Genomic DNA, 17,024 nt, shown 5'->3' on the forward strand with positions numbered 1-17,024 from the left:
AGACGGCGGTATTGGACCAACGCACATCAATAACAAGGTGTTAGTTAACCTATTAATCCCCACACTAGATCCAAGGCTCCTCAGGCTCAGCCTTTACAATATCGTCGCTGAACTCAGCCCGATATCCATCATCAGACTCCCCAGACTCCCCCGCCCTCCTACGCGACTTCCCCAACCTAGTCCTCCTGACGGCATCCGCGCCCCTCCAACCCGTCCTAGCCTTGATAGGCTTGAGGAACCCGTCGACGTGGACGGCGCCGACCATCTCGTCCGCCCTATCCTCGTCCCTGGCCGCCGCCGCCGCGGGGTCGCGCTCGCCGTGGACGAGCCAGAGGTGCCGGACGAGGTTATCCCGGCGCCCGAAGCCGTCGACCGCCCTGGGGCACCCGCGGCGGTGGCAGAACGACAGGGCCACGGTCGACACGACCGAGCCGCGGCGGGCCCGGCGCTGCCCGAATTCCTCCTCCGAGGACGACGCTGCTCCCGGCTTGACGCTCGAGTGGCGGCTCGCCGCCCGGACCCGGTCCATCTCTTCCATGGCATCCGTCTCCTCGTCCGATGATGAAACGACGGGGTTTCCAGGGATGTACCGTGCGGTTTCCTCCCTGTCGCCGCTCGCCGGGCCGGCTTGCTCCTCCACCAGGGTGCGGATCTCCATCTGCTGGTGAAAGAGGTTCGCGCATCGCTGAGTCGCACGCGCGACCACCGTAGGGGAGAACCCAGCCAGCGCAGCCGCTCCCACGACATCCCTCCAATCCCTCAGCCCCCAATTAGCCAATTTCTTCTCCCTATGCCAGTCCTCGCCGCGCCCGTCGGCAGACCTCCCGGACCGCGGCACCGATTTCCCCCTACTACTACGTCGTCGTCGTTGTCCGCTCCTCGGCCTGTGGGGCTTCGCCTCCGGCCCCGTCGACTCGCCCTCGTCGTCGTCGTCGTCCGAGAAGACGGGGATCCGCTTCTTCTGCTCCCTGGCCACCCTGACGCGCATCTCCTGCTCCGTCTCCCCGTCCCTGGGCGCGTGAGCGCGGCGCGGCCGCCCGGCTCGCCTCTCGCGCAGCGGCACCGGTCTCCGCCGCCGCGTGGGGCGCGACCGTTCGCGCCCGGGCCGTCTTCGCTTCCCCCGGCGAGGCGCAGCAGCAGCAGCAGCGTCGCCAGAGGCCGACTTCTCCCCGTCGCTGTCCGAGGGATCGGACAGGCGGTTCAGGCCGGCTACCCGGACGTTGTGGAGGATGGTCAGTGCCGCGTCCAGGTTTCCGATGATGTTCCTTGCCGCTGGGCGGAGCAGCTCGTACGAGAGGTCGTCGTCGGCCGAGATCACTGGTAGAAATGTGGGTGAATCCCGACGCTGGCGTTTCCTGCCACGTGAGGAGTCTAGCGGCGCACCCCCGCCGTCGGATTCGTCCTGACTCGAAGACACCTTGATGCGCACCGGTAACTCGTCTCCACTTTCAATCGAGGGCTTGATGGCCTGGGGCGATGACGGCTCCTCCTCCTCCTCCGCCGCCATGGGTGAGGCTCGCAGTTCCCTCCGCCGGAACCTCTCCTTGGCGATCCTCAGCATCGTGGCGGACAGCTCCTCTTCGAGTCCGGTGCTCGGCATCTCCTGCTGCCGGCTGCGGAAAACGAAGGCGTCGTCTCCGTCGCCGTCGTCGGCCCGGCGATTCATGAAGTCCTCTGCCGGCACGACGTCCTCCCGCATAGGCCAGGCGGTCCACGACTTCTGGGGCGCCCATCCCTCGGCACTGACTTGGCCACCCGTTTGCTTGTTTGTGTCCTGCAGCTCTGTCAGCCATGGTACCGGGACGAGGCAAAAGCAAAAAGAGTAGAAATAAAAATGAAACAAAACTGGAAGTTGTCTTCTTCAACCTACCCCAGGACCCGGCACTCTCCCAGCAGCCAGTAGACCAGGCCGCCTCAGCGCAAAGGCGTTGTAGAGGTGTGCGGCGAGGTCCCTGCTCCTGAGGGCCTCGAGGGCGGCGTAGGTCTGCCTGTCATCCTCGGTGAGGGTCCTCCACGTCGACGCCGCGCCGGTCCAACGGTTCGGCCGGCCCTCGTGCAGCTCCTCCGAGGCGAGCGAGTGGATCTCGTCCGTGTCGCTGTCCCAATACTCGTCGTCATCGTCGACGTCGCCGTCGCCGGTGCCGTAGCGGGACATTATCACATGTTTGGGGACGATGCGACGACGGGTTTGTTGGAATATCAAATGGGTTTTATATTGTAGAGGGTCAGGGCCGTCCCGGAAGCAGTTCATTGGTTGGTGGGGATTAGCGGCCGCCGGTAGTCTAAATCTGACCCACACGGCAAGCCGTCAGACTACGTAATTGATACATTCCCTTAGGTGTCTAGATAGGTAGATACCCAGGTATGTGCAGACGAAGCATCCGCCGGAAATAATAAAACATGAGTAGCTGGGAGGCCGATACAGCAAAGCAGGGCTCATATTCGCTGCCGCATATCTAAACATTAACAACTAAAGTCCATAGCAAAAGGCAAGCCAAAAGGGAGGCCCCCTAAGTGGCAGGGCTCTCAAGCCCCGACCCCTTTATAAAGCCACATCGCAGGATCGAAGACGACCTCAAAGCTAATGGCGTCAAACGTGCCCACCGCGCAGCTAAGATCATGGAACCCCTCCAGCCCGGTAACAGGCAGATCCTGCTCCGCATCCGTCTCCTCATGCAGGTTCCACCTCCCCTTCTCCCGGCCCCCCTCGGTGAAGAAAACATCCACGCTCAGCCTCCCCTCCCCGTCCGCCGTGAAGGTCATTCCCAACCCGTACGTGCGGCCCCTGACCAGCGGCTCCGTGAAGCTCTTGCCCCCCCACCGGTCATTGACATACCTATGCCCGTCGTCGCCGTGCACCGCCAGACTACCCCTGTGCCAACCGGGAAGCCGGAACGCCGGGTACGGCAGCGCCGTGTACCCCATGGCGAGGCTCGTGTCGCCGCGCCGCCCATCCGCCAGGATCCGCACCTCGTAGTAGATGGTCCTCTTCCTACCGCCCACCCCCCCGGCGCTGCTGCTAGTCGGCCGCAGCGCAAGCGGGCTGTCCCTGGTGACCGCATACAGCGGCGGGTAGGCGATGAGGCAGCTATCCGGCGCGTTCGGCTCGGTGCGGCCCCTCCAGACGCCCAGGCCGCCACCCACCCTCTCCAGCCTGCCGTGGAACAGGCCGCTCGGCGGCTCGACGAACTGGAAGGCGTGCGCGCGCCTCGCCTCCTCGGCGGCGCCGTCGAGCGCCAGGGGCGCCATCATCGGGTGGCGCGCACACCACGCCTCCCCGGCCTCGGCCTCGGCCTCGGTCGCGTTCGCCGCCGGCGACCGGTCCCACCCGGAGAAGATGTCCGGCGGCGGCGGGAAGAGCGACGTGTCGGGCACCAGCTCCTCCCACTCGTGCTTGGGTTTCTCCGCGTGCGAGGGGGGTGGGCCCGGCGGCGGCGCCGTGTAGTCTGCCTGGGGCGCCGGCGGCGGGCCCGGCGGCGGCGCGAAGTCGTAGTCGTTGAGCTGTTGCTTCGAAGGGGGTGGGCCCGGGGGTGGTGCGAACTCGTCAATGTCGCCGTGTTGCTTGGAGGGAGGTGGGCCTGGAGGCGGTGCGTAGCCGGCAGCATCGTCTCGCCTCTGAGACGGGGGCGGGCCTGACGGAGGGCCGTATTCATCGGCAATTCCCTGTTGCCGGGGAGGCGGGCCCGAGGGAGGAGCATATTCGTCTACAACGCCCTGCTGCCGGGGAGGCGGGCCCGACGGCGGTGCGTAGTCAGCATTGTCAGACCGCTGCTGGTGGGAGGGCGGCGGGCCCGGCGGGGGGGCGATATCGTCGGCAGCAAGCTCGGCGACTGGCTGCTGCTGCTGCTGCTGCTGCTGGTGGTACGGCGGGTCCGGCTTCTGCGACGGCAGAGGCGGCGGTGATGCCGGCATGCTCTCCTTCTTGGAAGGAGCGTACGTCGGCTGAGGGGGCGCGTACTGTGCTGGCCGGGCCGGCAAATCGTCCTCGTCCTGGATGTTATCCTTTTTACTGCCGAAACACATCGCGACCCGTATCTGGAAAGGTGTGGTCGATCAAGGTATGTCGTAAGATGGAGGAGGAGGTTGTCTGTTATTAACGGGATATCGGGCAAGGGAGGGTTTGTTTGCTGTTGTGATTGGTTTGTCAAGGTTGGAGAAGCAAACAGCAGGTTAATTCTTTATCGACACGTCAGCTCCGTATTAATTGCTGATCCCTCGGCCTCGGAGTAGAGGAAGGTGAAGGAAGAGAAGCAGAGGGCTGTGCAAATCCGCCAAGCAACTCTAATCAAATCGTATTGTAGACGGTTGGATGGAGCTCTCTGTATATTCTAGCCCGGCTAAGGTTTGATTGTCACTACGCAGTAGCTCTGATGGGACAGGGGGGGCCTACAGGTACTGTACCTGATGTACCTGATCCCCGCAACGCCAGGCGGCCTCACTCGGCAAACAGGTGCCCACACCACCTGTGAATCTAGTGTAATAAGGCGTGGCCGGGTTCTACGAAGTACTTTGGTTCAGCAGTCCACATCTTTAAGCTCGTCTCATACATACGATCCCGATGGAAATATGGGAGGAGTAACAAGTCGTTGCAGAAAGCGCTTAACGAGAGAAATTGCGCTGCCTCCTAGCTAGAAGAGAAAAGCAGCGAGAGAGAGAGCTATCTTCCGTACTGTTTTAACTAGAGATGCAAATCGCTTTGCCTTCCAATGAGACACGGGAACTGCCCTCTACCTTCATACGACTACAATCTGGTTTTGGCCCCCTCGCCAGTATCCGAATAATTGAGCCTGTCCCATGGTAATCCCACAACGAGCAGGCCAAAAGGAGTGAAAGAAAGTAAAGCCGACCGACCTCAAATGAAGGGTCTTCGGAAATTCCATTTCGCCCATCTGCCAAGTAGGTGACGCAAACCCCCTATAGCTTTACATCATTTGGGTATTCTTTCGGCCTCCCTCTTGATGTCTGAAAATGGATAGGTACCTATTGGTTGGTGTTGTCCTACGAGCCCCAAACGCTAGCATCTCTGACGTCGGGGTAGTAAAAAGCCACGAGGCTGATGATAACGTAGGTAGCGCACAGGAGGGCGCCCTCGAGGTAGTTGCTCCGGCCGTCTAGGACCAGGAAGTTGACGATAAAGGTCGACACGAAGAGGCAGACCGTCTCGAAGAGGGTGAAGTATAGCGTCATCTCGCGCTCCATGATCCACCCCAGGATCACGACAAGCGGCGTGATGAAGAGGGCAATTTGAATAGAACTGCCGACCGCCACGCCGATTGCGAGATCCATCTTGTTCTTCATCGCCACCGTGATGGCTGTGACGTGTTCCGCCGCATTGCCAACGATCGGGAGGACGATGAGACCGATGAAGATCTCGGAAATCGAGCTGCTTGCCACAAGACCACTAATCGATTCAACCATAAAGTCGGCGCACACCGCAACCAACCCAGTGGAGACAACAAGGAGTATGATAGCGCTTGTACGCGACAGGTGGTCATGCTCCTCGATTCTGGCATTCTGTGCGGCCGCCCCGCTGGTCAAAGAAGTGAGAGGGATTTGCGAGGGCATCATGGCGCCAGGAGGGCGGTATAACTGGTTGAGGCGGTCCGGGAGAGAATTTGTCCTTCGAATCCCGTATCTGACACGCGGCACCGGGCCAGGGGAGATGGCTGGGCCAGCAAGTTCCGGGGATTGCACAAAGACAGTTGGGGCCAGGCTCTTGGCAACAGGTCGCAGAGACATGTTTCGAAGGCCGGTAAAAGGGAGCCTGTTCGCCAGGATTTCGGCGGTGGTGCCGTACCCCTGGGATGTGGCGTCAGAGAGAGCAAAGTCGACGCGGCGTGGCTCTCCAGTGGTCGGAGAGTCCTTTTCTAGCACCTCCGGGCCTTCGGCAATCGTCTCCCCACCTGGACCAACATCTTGAGATCCCGAGTGAAGGGCCTTCTTCTTGTTCTTGCGATGTCTTCTCAAGGAACGTCGATGTCGCCGCCCACCGTGCCGATGTGGCTTCTCGTCCTCGACTGCCTCGTCGTTGCCGTCCAAGGTTGCCGATCTTGAGAACGGAATGGGGCGAGAAGACGATTCTTCCGAAGGTAGCTCGTCGTTGGTATGACTCATGGAGGACGTCCGGGTCACGGCGGCTTCGCTGTTGTCCACAGAGATAACACTGGGCTTGCGTTTACGACCGCCACCGCGGATGACTCTCTTCACGCGTTTCGAGACGGTGTCTCTCGAGTGGCCAGAGCCATCCGAGTCCGAACTCGACGAGGAACTGTCATCAGAACTAGACGAGTCGAGCCATCCAGCTACTGGCCCTGGGGTGGCCTCTTCATCGATGATATACTGTGGCGTAGACTCATACATATACGCGTGCGACTTCAGCTGGAAGAGTAGGTATATGATATACACCAGGAGCAGGATCTGTTCGACGATCAGTTAACGGGACTCTCATAAGAACAGCGAAGGCAAAACAGCTTACCACGCTGGTTCCTCGGCTGATCTTCAGAGACTGCTGATCAGCCAGCTTCGTGTCGGAGAACGATGCATGGAAAGCGGTCTGCATGTCTATGTTAGCTTACAGACAGGTCGAAAGTTAGGGGCAGGCTACCACGGACAGGTAAAACTAGACTGATGACGCTCAAGCTCAACAAGCATGCGCTCATTTGAGTGACGGTGCTGTTGTAAATCTGTGTGGCACATCAGCAGCTGGTCAGGGATCGACTACTACCGACTCTATAGCTAACCTGTTCTCGGAAGCGCAGGCCACCAAGTAAGAACGACATGCCCAGAATGAGCAGCAAGTTGGCGAGGATCGACCCGAGCAGCGAGGCTTGGACGATGCGAATCTCATTCTACTCTAGTTAGCGTTGGCCATGAGATGGGGGACCCAAGGTGGTGCCTACCTTGACAAGAGCGATGCTGTAAGATTAGGATAAGACGAGTTAGTGAGCATGAGATCCAGACAAATGCAGGCGAGACACGGGAGACACGGGGAGAGTTAAATAACTAGAAAACGAGAGAGCAAGTCAAATGATATGGGACGCGATTGATCTGATAATGCCTGTTTGGTGTCGGGCTTCTCGCTCTTTCTTGTCTTGATCACTTTACTGAGGTAGACATACATGCTATAAGACGGAATGGTTAGCTCACAGGTCTTGAGGGTTGGGGGCTGAGGCTCCTGAGCCGCGAACGGGAGGGGTAAAGTAACAGCAGCGGTGGGATTTCAAGGGGGGGGCGCTCACAAGATGATCAACTCTACGGCGTTACCAAACGTGACGTTCAGCAGGGCACCGATGGTGTCTCCGAGCCTACGAGCAACAGTTTCGGTTGCATAGCTTAGAAGGCCGGCGAGCGGGATGATAGCAATGGCATTCATAGCAAAGACAAGCCCCGGAGCCATGTCGAGCTCCTTGACTATGATGCCGACGGGCACGAAGACCAAGGCAAGATTCAACTTGCTGTACAGCATGATGGTCTTGGTGGCCATCAGAAATCTCATAACGATGTGTTTTTTGTCTTGTTTCTCGCCCGGCGGCGGGTCTACGACAGCCCCCGGCCCTGTAGCCTGCGGTGATGCCGTTCCGGGCAGACTACTACTGTGGCCTCCATGATCGGCCGCCGTGCCGCCGCTCGGATCGCTAGGGTTTCCGGGTGTGGCGTTGCCGCCCGAAGAGCCCGGCACGGAATGGCCGGCATTGTGAAAGGGGAGTGGGGAAGATGCAGAGGAGTGAGTGTCGGTTACGGATCGTCTCGTCGAGCGATGAGTGCCGCCATGCGCTTTGGTTCTGGCCCAGGAGCGTATGCGATCAGTATACGTTAGGTTACGTGAGGTTTCCTTCATCGAAAGGGTGTTTGGTAGCGAGGCGGATGGTTGGACACGATGGTCGCAGGCCTTTTGGGGGTGGGAGGGTGAATGGAAGAAGGAAAGGAAGAGAGGGATTGGGGAAAATGGGGGCCGCCTTGCGTTGAATTTAAGCCGGCGAGACCCCCAGTCAGTGATAGCTTGCAAGGAACCTAATAAGGTACCTACCTAGCTTTCGTGGGCACATGCCCCAGCTCTGGAGCGGTGGCGGGGCCACAGGAGTCTCGGCTCGGGTCACAACGTCACCATCGGCCACTTGCAAGTACTGTACCTACCTAACACACGTTTAATCCGTTGATGATTGCTCGCCTCCCATACGTACCTGTATGTACGTGTAGTATCCATTGTACAGGTATACGTACCTATAGGTAGGTAGAGTTCAATCATCATGTTCATGTCTCGCCAACCCCAATCACTGGCACTTGGATGATAATCCTCACGCTGGGCCTTTCGAATGGTAGCTGTACCACGTGAGACGGTATATGCCCGGTCCTGATATGGAAGGGCCCCTGCCTTAGCTCTGACCCATGACACCTGTGGGTTGATTGCGCAATCTGATTGGCAATATCGCCCAGCGCCGAGAGCCTGGTTTTTGGTTCAATTACACTAAAGAAGCAGCAACCCAGAAGGGAAGAGGAAATGGCAGGGAGTGTCCCTTGGGAAAGACGGGACAAGAGGATACGGATACTCAGTAGACAGATACCTCTAGATGGAATCCATGAGTCGAGGATGTCTCGGTCCTAGCAGTAGCAAACGTGCCGTATGGAACGGAATTCGTTGTATGTCCCAGCCCCACTCTTCACAGTCTCTCAAGTCCCGTCTCAACCCTGTAAGGCTGGACAGACTGCAAAAGCTCGTCTTCCAAGACGTGCATCCATGTTTTCGCCATCCTAGGTCGTTGACATTGACATCAGGGGGTACAAGATACAGATACATACCTACCCATACATTGCCTCATCCCCTTTCCAAATCGAACCGACTCCATAATGACGCGGCCAGCTAGAGACTCCAGACTCAGCCACTTTCGCCTCATGAATAGTTAGCTTAGCCTTACCATTTTACCTACTGCATAGCAAGGTGTATCCGTATTTACCAAAACACTAGCTCTCGGCGGGGCGGGTTCTAGTCCCGCAACTACCGCAGTAGGTAGGTTCGTACCTTGTAATGCGAAGGGTGATGCAAGCCAAGTTCGCCAAGTTCAACCAATATTAGAAGGTCCAATGGCATCATTCAGTATCCGACGGCCTCCTTCGTATCCAATCTTTGCCTGCCGGAGCAAAAGGGAACAAAAGAGTATCGAGTCACGATGGACAGTGGCTGCCAATAACAACCGATTTGCAAGCAGCTTATTCTCTTCAAGCAACGTGTGGCATCTTCTTCCTCACTAAACAGTCTCAGTACAAGAATCTTTCTCTATCCAGCCCCCCCCTTTCCTTCCAAGCTCTCTCTCTCTCTTCCTTCGATTGCGACCATCCAAATCTTCTAGGACTCGGCCCTTTTCGGCGGTCCTCCGGCTTTGTTCAGAGCTTGTCTCCCAACTGACCACATCCAACCCCATTCTGGTCTTCCTGCCTCGACTTTTTTCCGGTCCACACAAAAGGGTCGGGTCCGTCCATCCAAGGGAAGAATAGGAGAGGAGAGGAGAGCGACATGCCGCAGCGGAGGAGGTGCCTTCTTCCACCATACTAGTCCCAAGATGCCGCGCGCCGATGTTATTGGGGAAAGGAAAAGAAGAAGAAAACCTCGCGCCAACCCCCTACCCCCAACACCCAGTGCCTGTGAATGCGTTGATAAGCAAAAAAGGGGGGTACAGGATAGCGAAACATCTTGGACATCCAGTCCCGGGTTCCATTTTCCATTGCCGAGCCCTGATAATGGATTTCGCGATGAAGCTCCTGTTTCCGTGCCAATATTAAAACACCATTCCGGAGGGTTGCTAAAACAAAGGGAGGGGAAAGGCAGTGATTTTTCTTCGTTTTTCGTCTTATTACAAGGCCATATGCTGAACCGTTCAACTGGTGGAATGGAGAAAGATGAGATTATGTGGAAACGTAGGATAGTGTTTTAGCGATTTGTGAGAGTTGAGTGGTTCACACTCATGCAACTTGGACGGCGGCATTTGCAAGGTATCGTCCGGTGCCAGGGTGCATGCCGACCACTGGTAGAGATTTAGTGGCTTCACCGGTCTTCACCCCCTCTGGCCTTTCCTCTCCTTCTGAAGAAGTCCATGACCTTCCTTGCTGGCCCACTACTGCCCGAGTGATCGTGTGGCCGTGAGGAGGACTCGTCCGTGTCCCAGGCATCGACAAATCGTCTGTTCTTCTGCAACACCCCCTTGTTTAGACGGCTGGTGTTGGCAACCCTCCGCCCATCGTGACCCTCCTCCTGCTGGGGGTACTGTTGCGGCCGAGGCGCAGAGGTAGGGGCCCGCCTAACATTGTCGATTGACGATTCCGATCCCGTGTTCAGAACAGCTTCAGGCATGTAGCCGTGAGATGCAGGTGGTAGCCTCTCGTGTTGCTGGGGACTCCCATGTTGCTGGTAATTCCCATGTTGCTGAGGAGCAAACCGATGCTGCGGAGCCGGCTGGTACTCCGCCGGTACGGGGTCCTGCAGCTGGGCATACATGCCGTCCAATGTGTTGGCCTCCACTTGGTTGTCCGGACTAACCTCCTGGTCCACGTACCGACCATACTGGTCAACGCGCGCGGGGTCATGGATGGGAAGATCCTGATGGAAGTCGTCGACATGGCCAGGACCGTGGTCTTTTCCAATGCCAATGGCCTTGAGAGAGAAGCCTGGAGGGATCAAGGAGAAGCGTCGAGAATGCCTCCTCTCCTGAGAGGTCTGAGATCCGGAGATGCTTCCAGACCGCTTCTTGCCCAACCCTATGGAGAACGAGCGGCGCGACTGCTTCGAGTCCATCGACTGTCGCGACTCATCGGGCCCGACGAAGGAGTTGTTCATGCTGACAGGAGGGTATTTCTTGCCTTTCTCCCCAGCTGTTGGCTGCTGCGACGAACGCTTTCGGTTCTTGCCACCAAATATCGAGCCGCTTCGCCCAAAGATCTTACCGCTAATCTCGCCGAGGGTGTTCGACCTCTTATGGCCCTTGGGCTCGCCTCCTTCGCCGGCGAATCCAGAAACCCTAGCGAATTTAGAAGGGACGCTGATGCTTGGTCTGCCATAGTCCAGGTCTTGCTGGTCCTGCGGGATAGGGCTCGAGATGTTGTAGCTACCAACTGACCCCTTGGACGGTTGTTGTATCCTTCCGTGCACGTTAGTACCGGCAATTTCAGGGGGTAATGGTTGGCCGTACGAGGCGCGCCCGCCAGCTCCGAGCACCTTGGAGCCCGTCGATTTCATCGACCCTCCTGTTGGTGGGCGCCCTCCAGTGGTACCAGCCACCGAAGCCATGTAGGCATTCTCAGACGGCATGCGGCCGCCTTCGCGATTGACAGCGTTATGGTGAGCGCTTGGCGGCCTCCTGGACCCAATGGCGGCCTTCGAATATGCCTCCTTAGACAAGGGCGGGTCGCGAGGCAGCGGCTTGTCCCGAGGCGAAGCTGGGCCGGGCTCCGAAACCTCGACTGGTCCCTGGCTTCCAGACCTAGCTCGCGTCTTTCCGCCACGTGCGTGGCTCCCCGATGGCTCCCCTCGCTGGGTTTGCGTGGTTGGCGCGACGTATTCGACCTGAACAGTGCGGCGCTTAGCGTCTTTCTGCTGGCGGGTATGGGCGGCGGCCTCGGCATCGGGATCGATGGTGCCTTGCTTGCTGGTAAGACCACCGATAGCTGGCGAGGCGGCAGCTTTCTTGGATGATTCCCGGACGGATGCGCTTCGCGCGAGCATCGTGTTTTCGCCCTCATCTTCAGCAGGAACGGTCGTGTTCTGGATCTCGCTAGGAGTGGTGGTGCTGGAGGTGATCAGCTCGACGACGTGAGCATAGTCGCTCAGCCAACTGTGACGTGCCACCTCGAACAGGTCCGCACGTTTCCGAGGGTTGGGAACCAGAATCCTCCGAAGAAGATCCCTGGCGTGAGGCGTGACATATTCGGGGAAGGTGAGGGGCGTGTTGACGATGTATTTATAGAGGAGATTAATGTTGTCGCCTTCGGGATTGGCGGGATCGTCGTCGAAGGGCAAGTAGCCCGCAAGCATAGCATACTGCGTGATCGGTTTAGCATTCGGCAAAAGGAGCCTAGGGAAGGGGAAAGAGTGTGTCTGTGAACGCAGTTATTGGGTTGGGGGGACCCTACCAAGATGACACCGCAGCTCCAAACATCAACCTTGCGGCCCGTGTACAACGAGTCGCTAACCACAAGTTCGGGGGCGGCATAGCAGGGGCTGCCACAGCTTGTCTGCATGAGATCGCCCTTCCTGGTCCCGTTGGCCTTCACCTTATCCAGCCCCATGCGCTTGACGAATTCGCGGTCGGCCAGGCTGACCTCCTCATCCTCCGTCAGCTCCTCGCCAGGGTCGAAGGTGTTGGCGAAGCCAAAGTCGGTAATGATTATGTTCCGATTGCGGTCGAGAAGTAGGTTCTCCAATTTCAGATCTCGGTGGACAATACCCTTCTTGTGCAAATAGCCCACGCCCGACACGAGCTGTGCGAAAAGTCTCCTTGCCGCGTTGTCCTTAAGGTAACGGTGATTGAGGATGTAGTCGAAAAGCTCTCCTCCGGACGCGTACTCGAGAATGATGCCGTAATGCCTCTCAGACTCCTCCATCTTGTGCAATCGGACAATGTTTGGGTGAGTGAGCTGTTTCAGGATAGCAACTTCGCGCATGATCTTAGCCATTCGAGAAGGGTTGCTACCCAGTTGATCTTTCTTGATGAGCTTGATGGCGACCTGAGTTGACGACGTCAGTCAGCTACGGGGGGGGCACGACGAGATAGAAAGATATATGCAGCTCTCTGGGGGGATGAAACGTACCTGGACACCACCTTCTGGCTTCCAGCCGAGCTTGACCTTGCCAAACTCGCCCTCGCCGATCGTGTTTCCGAGGATGTACTCGCCGAACTTGGTATGCTTCTCTCGCTTGGAGGAGTAATCATGTCGGCTCCGACCACCCCGGCGTGTTTCCTCGCCGTTGTCCATGGGCGAGGGAACGGGCGGCGAAGCTACTTGGTCTTCTCCACCTTGTGCATGGTGCGGCTGAGCCAATGCGAGGCGCTCCTTCTCTCTGTCGATGTCTACCTCGGGCTGCGATATCAAAATGCTATTCAGAATCTCGCTAGCTTCCCTGGACGGCCCCTTCGACGAGGTACCGACGGACGCTGCTTGTTGCGATCGGATTGGTATCGAGGTAGTGGAATCCCCGGCTCGGGTGCTGCTTGACCTCTGAGGGGGTTCCTGAGCGATCTGGTGGTGGTGGGCCGCCCGGCGGCTGCGTGAGCTTTGGGCGGTAGCAGCATCGTCCTCCAAGCTTCCATTCGTCTCAGGCTGAGCTCGACGCGGCGAATTAGTCCCACGCTCGTTCGCATGTGTTGCTCGTCGAGAGCTTGACGCGGCACCCGAGCCGTGTTGAGTAGAAGAAGTCCTGGGAGGCACGGCCGTAGGCATGTTTCTCCGCCGATCTGAGGTTGTATGATACTCGGCTGGTGCTCCGGCCACGGCGACGGGCGAGGCAATGGCGGCGCGCGAACTCATGGGCGAGTTGTTGTAATCCGACGACTGGACAGAGCCACGAACGTCGGCACCGTTGCTACCGTGGTTGCGAGAAGGTCGTTGAGATGATGAAAGCGAGGCACCTGCGTGCTGTTGCTGGGCATGGTAAGCTTCGCGAGTCGGCGGCGAATGGGGCGACGAGTAGTGTCGATTCGACGGGGAGGATGGAACAAGAGGAGGGTTGTTTAGGGCGGTCAGCGAGGTCGGTGTGTTCTGCAGAGCAGCAGAAGACATTTTACGACGCCGATGCGGAGGTGATGGCGCGGTCGAATGCAACGCGGACGTGCGGTGGCTCGACGGGATTTGATCTGGGAGGATAACCAAATCGACTTCGAAGACTACCAAGGTAGAAAAAGGTTGCAGGTTTCAAAACGGCCACGGCACAATGCGGATTGGCTCGACGATTCACGTCTCGACGAATCAACGGCCTCAAAGGGAGGAAGCTGGAAAAGTGAGCAATCGGGCCACTCCAGCTACCATTGTGCGATTCGATTTGTTATGCAATCAATCTGCGTTCTTCCCACAATCGGGGGCGGCGTCTCGTTGCTAGCAAAAAGACAACGCGCCGACCCAGCCAACACCCTTGTGGGTGGCGCTTGGGGGACGTGATTTGCTGCTGGCCTCGAGTGTTTACTTGGGGGCGCGGCCACCGAGGCGATCGAGGCAACAAGGGGCGGACGGGAGAAAGGGAAGTCGGAGATTGCGTGGCCAGCACCGACAGTAAACGGGGAGCGATACTAAAATAAAACAAAAAAAGAGGGCTGAGACCAGATGGATTGTTCGGGGGGGGGAGGAGAGGGAGAGAAAAGGAGAATGACGACGTTGCAGGTCTGTTGGACTTGGTGGATGGCCTGGCACCGAGACGTGGTTGCTTGTTACGGATTTGGCGAAATGAGTGGATGAACAGTGGGAATTTGGCGACGGATGGGCGCGGTGGAGGAGCCGGGCAGGTGGGTTCGGGTCGTCGAGAACTGGAAATTAAGGTGACAAGGTACCTCGACTGGCACGAACAGAGACACCAATATTGATGTACACTTTCAATTTTTCCCTCTCATTCAGTACAAAGTACCTTCCAAGGCTATTTTACCATCTTTTGTTGTTCCTCGCATCAGCAGTTTGCATACGGGGATAAATTAACTAGTGTAGCTACCAGCTCGTTTAATTACCTCTTTCAAACATGGAACAGGGGTCTCCAAGTCACCAAGCCACCAAGCCAGGAAGAGCAACAACGCTACGACGGAGACGGAGAGGACTAAAGCCACCTTCTTATTTACCCCTTGTTAGGTGCAAACCTTGGCCAACTACCGTGTAACTACTGCGTTGGCTACCGCCGTGAGCGGTGTTGGCTTTTTATACCTACCGACTCTTTGACGTCGACATCCATTGCCTCTGGCCCTAGCAACGCCTCGTTGGGAGTAGCGTACAATGATGGACGGTCGGAGGCGCACGGTTGCGTAACACATGGACGGCTCGCCCAGATGGGGGATCAACAAGAGGCGCAACGCCCGGCCGAGTGTGGAAAGGTCAGACAGACTTCACGAGGTTCAGCGCCTTGGCGAGGGATCGCGTGTACTGCGTGTATCCGTACGAGGCTATTTCGTCTTCCAATTGACCTGACTTGGCAGAGTCACTCCTGGCCCCCTCGTCCAAATTCCAAATAGAATGGAAGACATGTGTCAGTGCTGCGTAATGAGTAGGTAAATATCGAGGGTCTTCCCCCGCGTCCCACTTCGTTCGAGAAGATTGTGTGGAATTCATTTATGCTCGGCAAGGAGGATTGCTGCGTATGGTTGGTTTGTGGTTTATTATTTTCAGTGCCAGCCACCAGAGCAGCGACTCCTGTTACTCCGCAACCTAGGTACCTATCTTCCGTCTTGCTGGTCTCACCTCTGGGCTGTTAATTAGGTAGGTTTTCTCAACCGTCTGCAGTTCTATGGCGGCCCTTCCCCCAACCCAAGACATTTAAGACTGTGAAGTTCAAGTGTGGGCCGGCGAGAGATGCGGACAAGGTTCAGGGGTCTGCAGCTGTTCATCGACCAGATTTAGTCGAGTGTGTCCCCGATTGCATCAACCTACACATGTTGATGGTTTCTCGCCGCCCTTGGTCCTAGCTCTAAACTGACCCCCTCTTAATTGAGGTGTCCCATGGAACAACATGATCAGACGTTGATGCGTAACCGGTGCTCAGAGACGGTAGCTTATCATGAGCCTCAACTCGGGATTGCTGGCTCTCAACCTCATTCGCTGCGGAGCGCCACCAGGCGGCGCTTCTTGCAGGACGGTGTGGACCGTGTTACGTTCAATGCGAGCCAGGGACTTTGTTTACGGGCGTGCGACGGTTGGGAGGTCGTCTCGCATTGATGTTTGCGCGCCAGCCCGTCAGCCGTCACCCGTCAGCCGTAAGCCATCGATCTGCGAGGAGCGACTTTCTATCGTGTTGTACAACAAGATGTGAACCAACGCCTCAGCCTCGAATAGATGCCACCCATGGGAATGTCCATTCCTATCGGTCAGCCCTCGAATTTAGTGTGTATCAGACATTGCCGGGGAAGGCACTCACTGGATTGAGTCTATCAGTACGAGTACCTATTCGTATCTCTGTCCTCCCAATCTGCATCCAGTCATCTGGCACAATTCCATCTCCTCTCGCCGTGGGTGAGCCAAAAGTCCCCTCTTCTCATTGACCCGCCCACCTCCTTCACGCATCGCGAAAGGCATTGATGTCGGAGATGAGCCGCATATCGGAGCAGGGGTTGGCCTCCTCGCTCTCCTACCCCTCCGGCTATTCAACTCAACAGCGCGCCGCCGAGAAAATTCCCCGCTGCATTTTCTTGGGTCAAACCAGACAGAGAGAGAGAGAGAGAGCCGGCCCGAGGATTCGCAGTCGCGTCATCTGTATCTTCCTCCATCGTTGAGAAGCCAGCAAGATCGGCCCCGACCACTCGACTACAGCGATGAATACAGTACTTCTGTTGCCACTTTTAGGACTGTGGGGAACCTAAGATATTTGCCGAAACAGCCAGTTGCGACTAGCTCAGAGTCAGATGCCTCCTAGTAGTTATTGCGTAGTTGGAAATCACGAATCGGCACCAGTTCGACACCATCCTGGCATCCCTCGATGTCCACCAAATGTAACATCCCCAAGGTTCCCTCGCAAAGGTCAACCCACTGAAGCGCCAGAACTGGTAGGGAAGTTAGGGAAATCAGGGAAGTTGCACAGTCCAACTCGGAGATGTCCGAACTCCCCCTTCGTTGGATCACATGGGGCCAGCTCCTCAACCCCGCCCTTGTTCCAAGGGAGGAGTCGAACCTGCCAGCTTTGATTTGCTCAAAAGGGATGGAATGGGGGCGTTCACACACACTTCCATTAATAAACATTCCCGGGCCAATACCTCTTTCAATCGCGGGTACCTACATGATGCCATGCAACGTTCCCGTCCGTTTTGATTTTCGGTGGCGGAGAATGACCGAGTTATAATACTTCTATGGTATAC

The 17,024-nt window shown here is 57.3% G+C and overlaps 4 protein-coding genes across 4 annotated transcripts; all 4 read right to left on the reverse strand.

The window, feature by feature from the left end:
• Window positions 1-64: 64 nt before the first annotated feature.
• On the reverse strand, window positions 65-2,155 carry QBC33DRAFT_456611 (RNA polymerase I-specific transcription initiation factor-domain-containing protein; the record flags this gene model as incomplete). The annotated part of the gene is made up of 2 exons (XM_060424818.1): window positions 65-1,780; window positions 1,886-2,155. The coding sequence occupies 2 exons, from the start codon at window positions 2,153-2,155 to the stop codon at window positions 65-67; spliced, it is 1,986 nt and encodes a 661-aa protein (XP_060280990.1).
• Window positions 2,156-2,233: 78 nt separating this feature from the next.
• Window positions 2,234-4,373, reverse strand: QBC33DRAFT_545947 (uncharacterized protein). The gene has a single exon (XM_060428613.1). It carries the CDS (start codon window positions 4,021-4,023, stop codon window positions 2,527-2,529), a length of 1,497 nt encoding a protein of 498 aa, XP_060280991.1. The 5' UTR covers window positions 4,024-4,373; the 3' UTR covers window positions 2,234-2,526.
• A 148-nt stretch (window positions 4,374-4,521) lies between these two features.
• On the reverse strand, window positions 4,522-7,994 carry QBC33DRAFT_545951 (putative ca2+ h+-exchanging protein). Its single transcript, XM_060428614.1, has 6 exons — window positions 7,239-7,994; window positions 6,900-6,915; window positions 6,741-6,848; window positions 6,612-6,683; window positions 6,476-6,553; window positions 4,522-6,417 (listed from the first exon to the last, which is right to left on the reverse strand). The coding sequence occupies exons 1-6, from the start codon at window positions 7,835-7,837 to the stop codon at window positions 4,999-5,001; spliced, it is 2,292 nt and encodes a 763-aa protein (XP_060280992.1). The 5' UTR covers window positions 7,838-7,994; the 3' UTR covers window positions 4,522-4,998.
• Window positions 7,995-10,036: 2,042 nt separating this feature from the next.
• QBC33DRAFT_561459 (uncharacterized protein) lies at window positions 10,037-13,764 on the reverse strand (the record flags this gene model as incomplete). Its single annotated transcript, XM_060430136.1, has 3 exons — window positions 10,037-12,025; window positions 12,118-12,711; window positions 12,796-13,764. The coding sequence occupies 3 exons, from the start codon at window positions 13,762-13,764 to the stop codon at window positions 10,037-10,039; spliced, it is 3,552 nt and encodes a 1,183-aa protein (XP_060280993.1).
• Window positions 13,765-17,024: the final 3,260 nt, after the last annotated feature.

This window comes from Phialemonium atrogriseum (assembly GCF_030411735.1).
Source record: "Phialemonium atrogriseum strain 8032-3 unplaced genomic scaffold QBC33scaffold_22, whole genome shotgun sequence".
Taxonomy (NCBI): domain Eukaryota; kingdom Fungi; phylum Ascomycota; class Sordariomycetes; order Cephalothecales; family Cephalothecaceae; genus Phialemonium; species Phialemonium atrogriseum.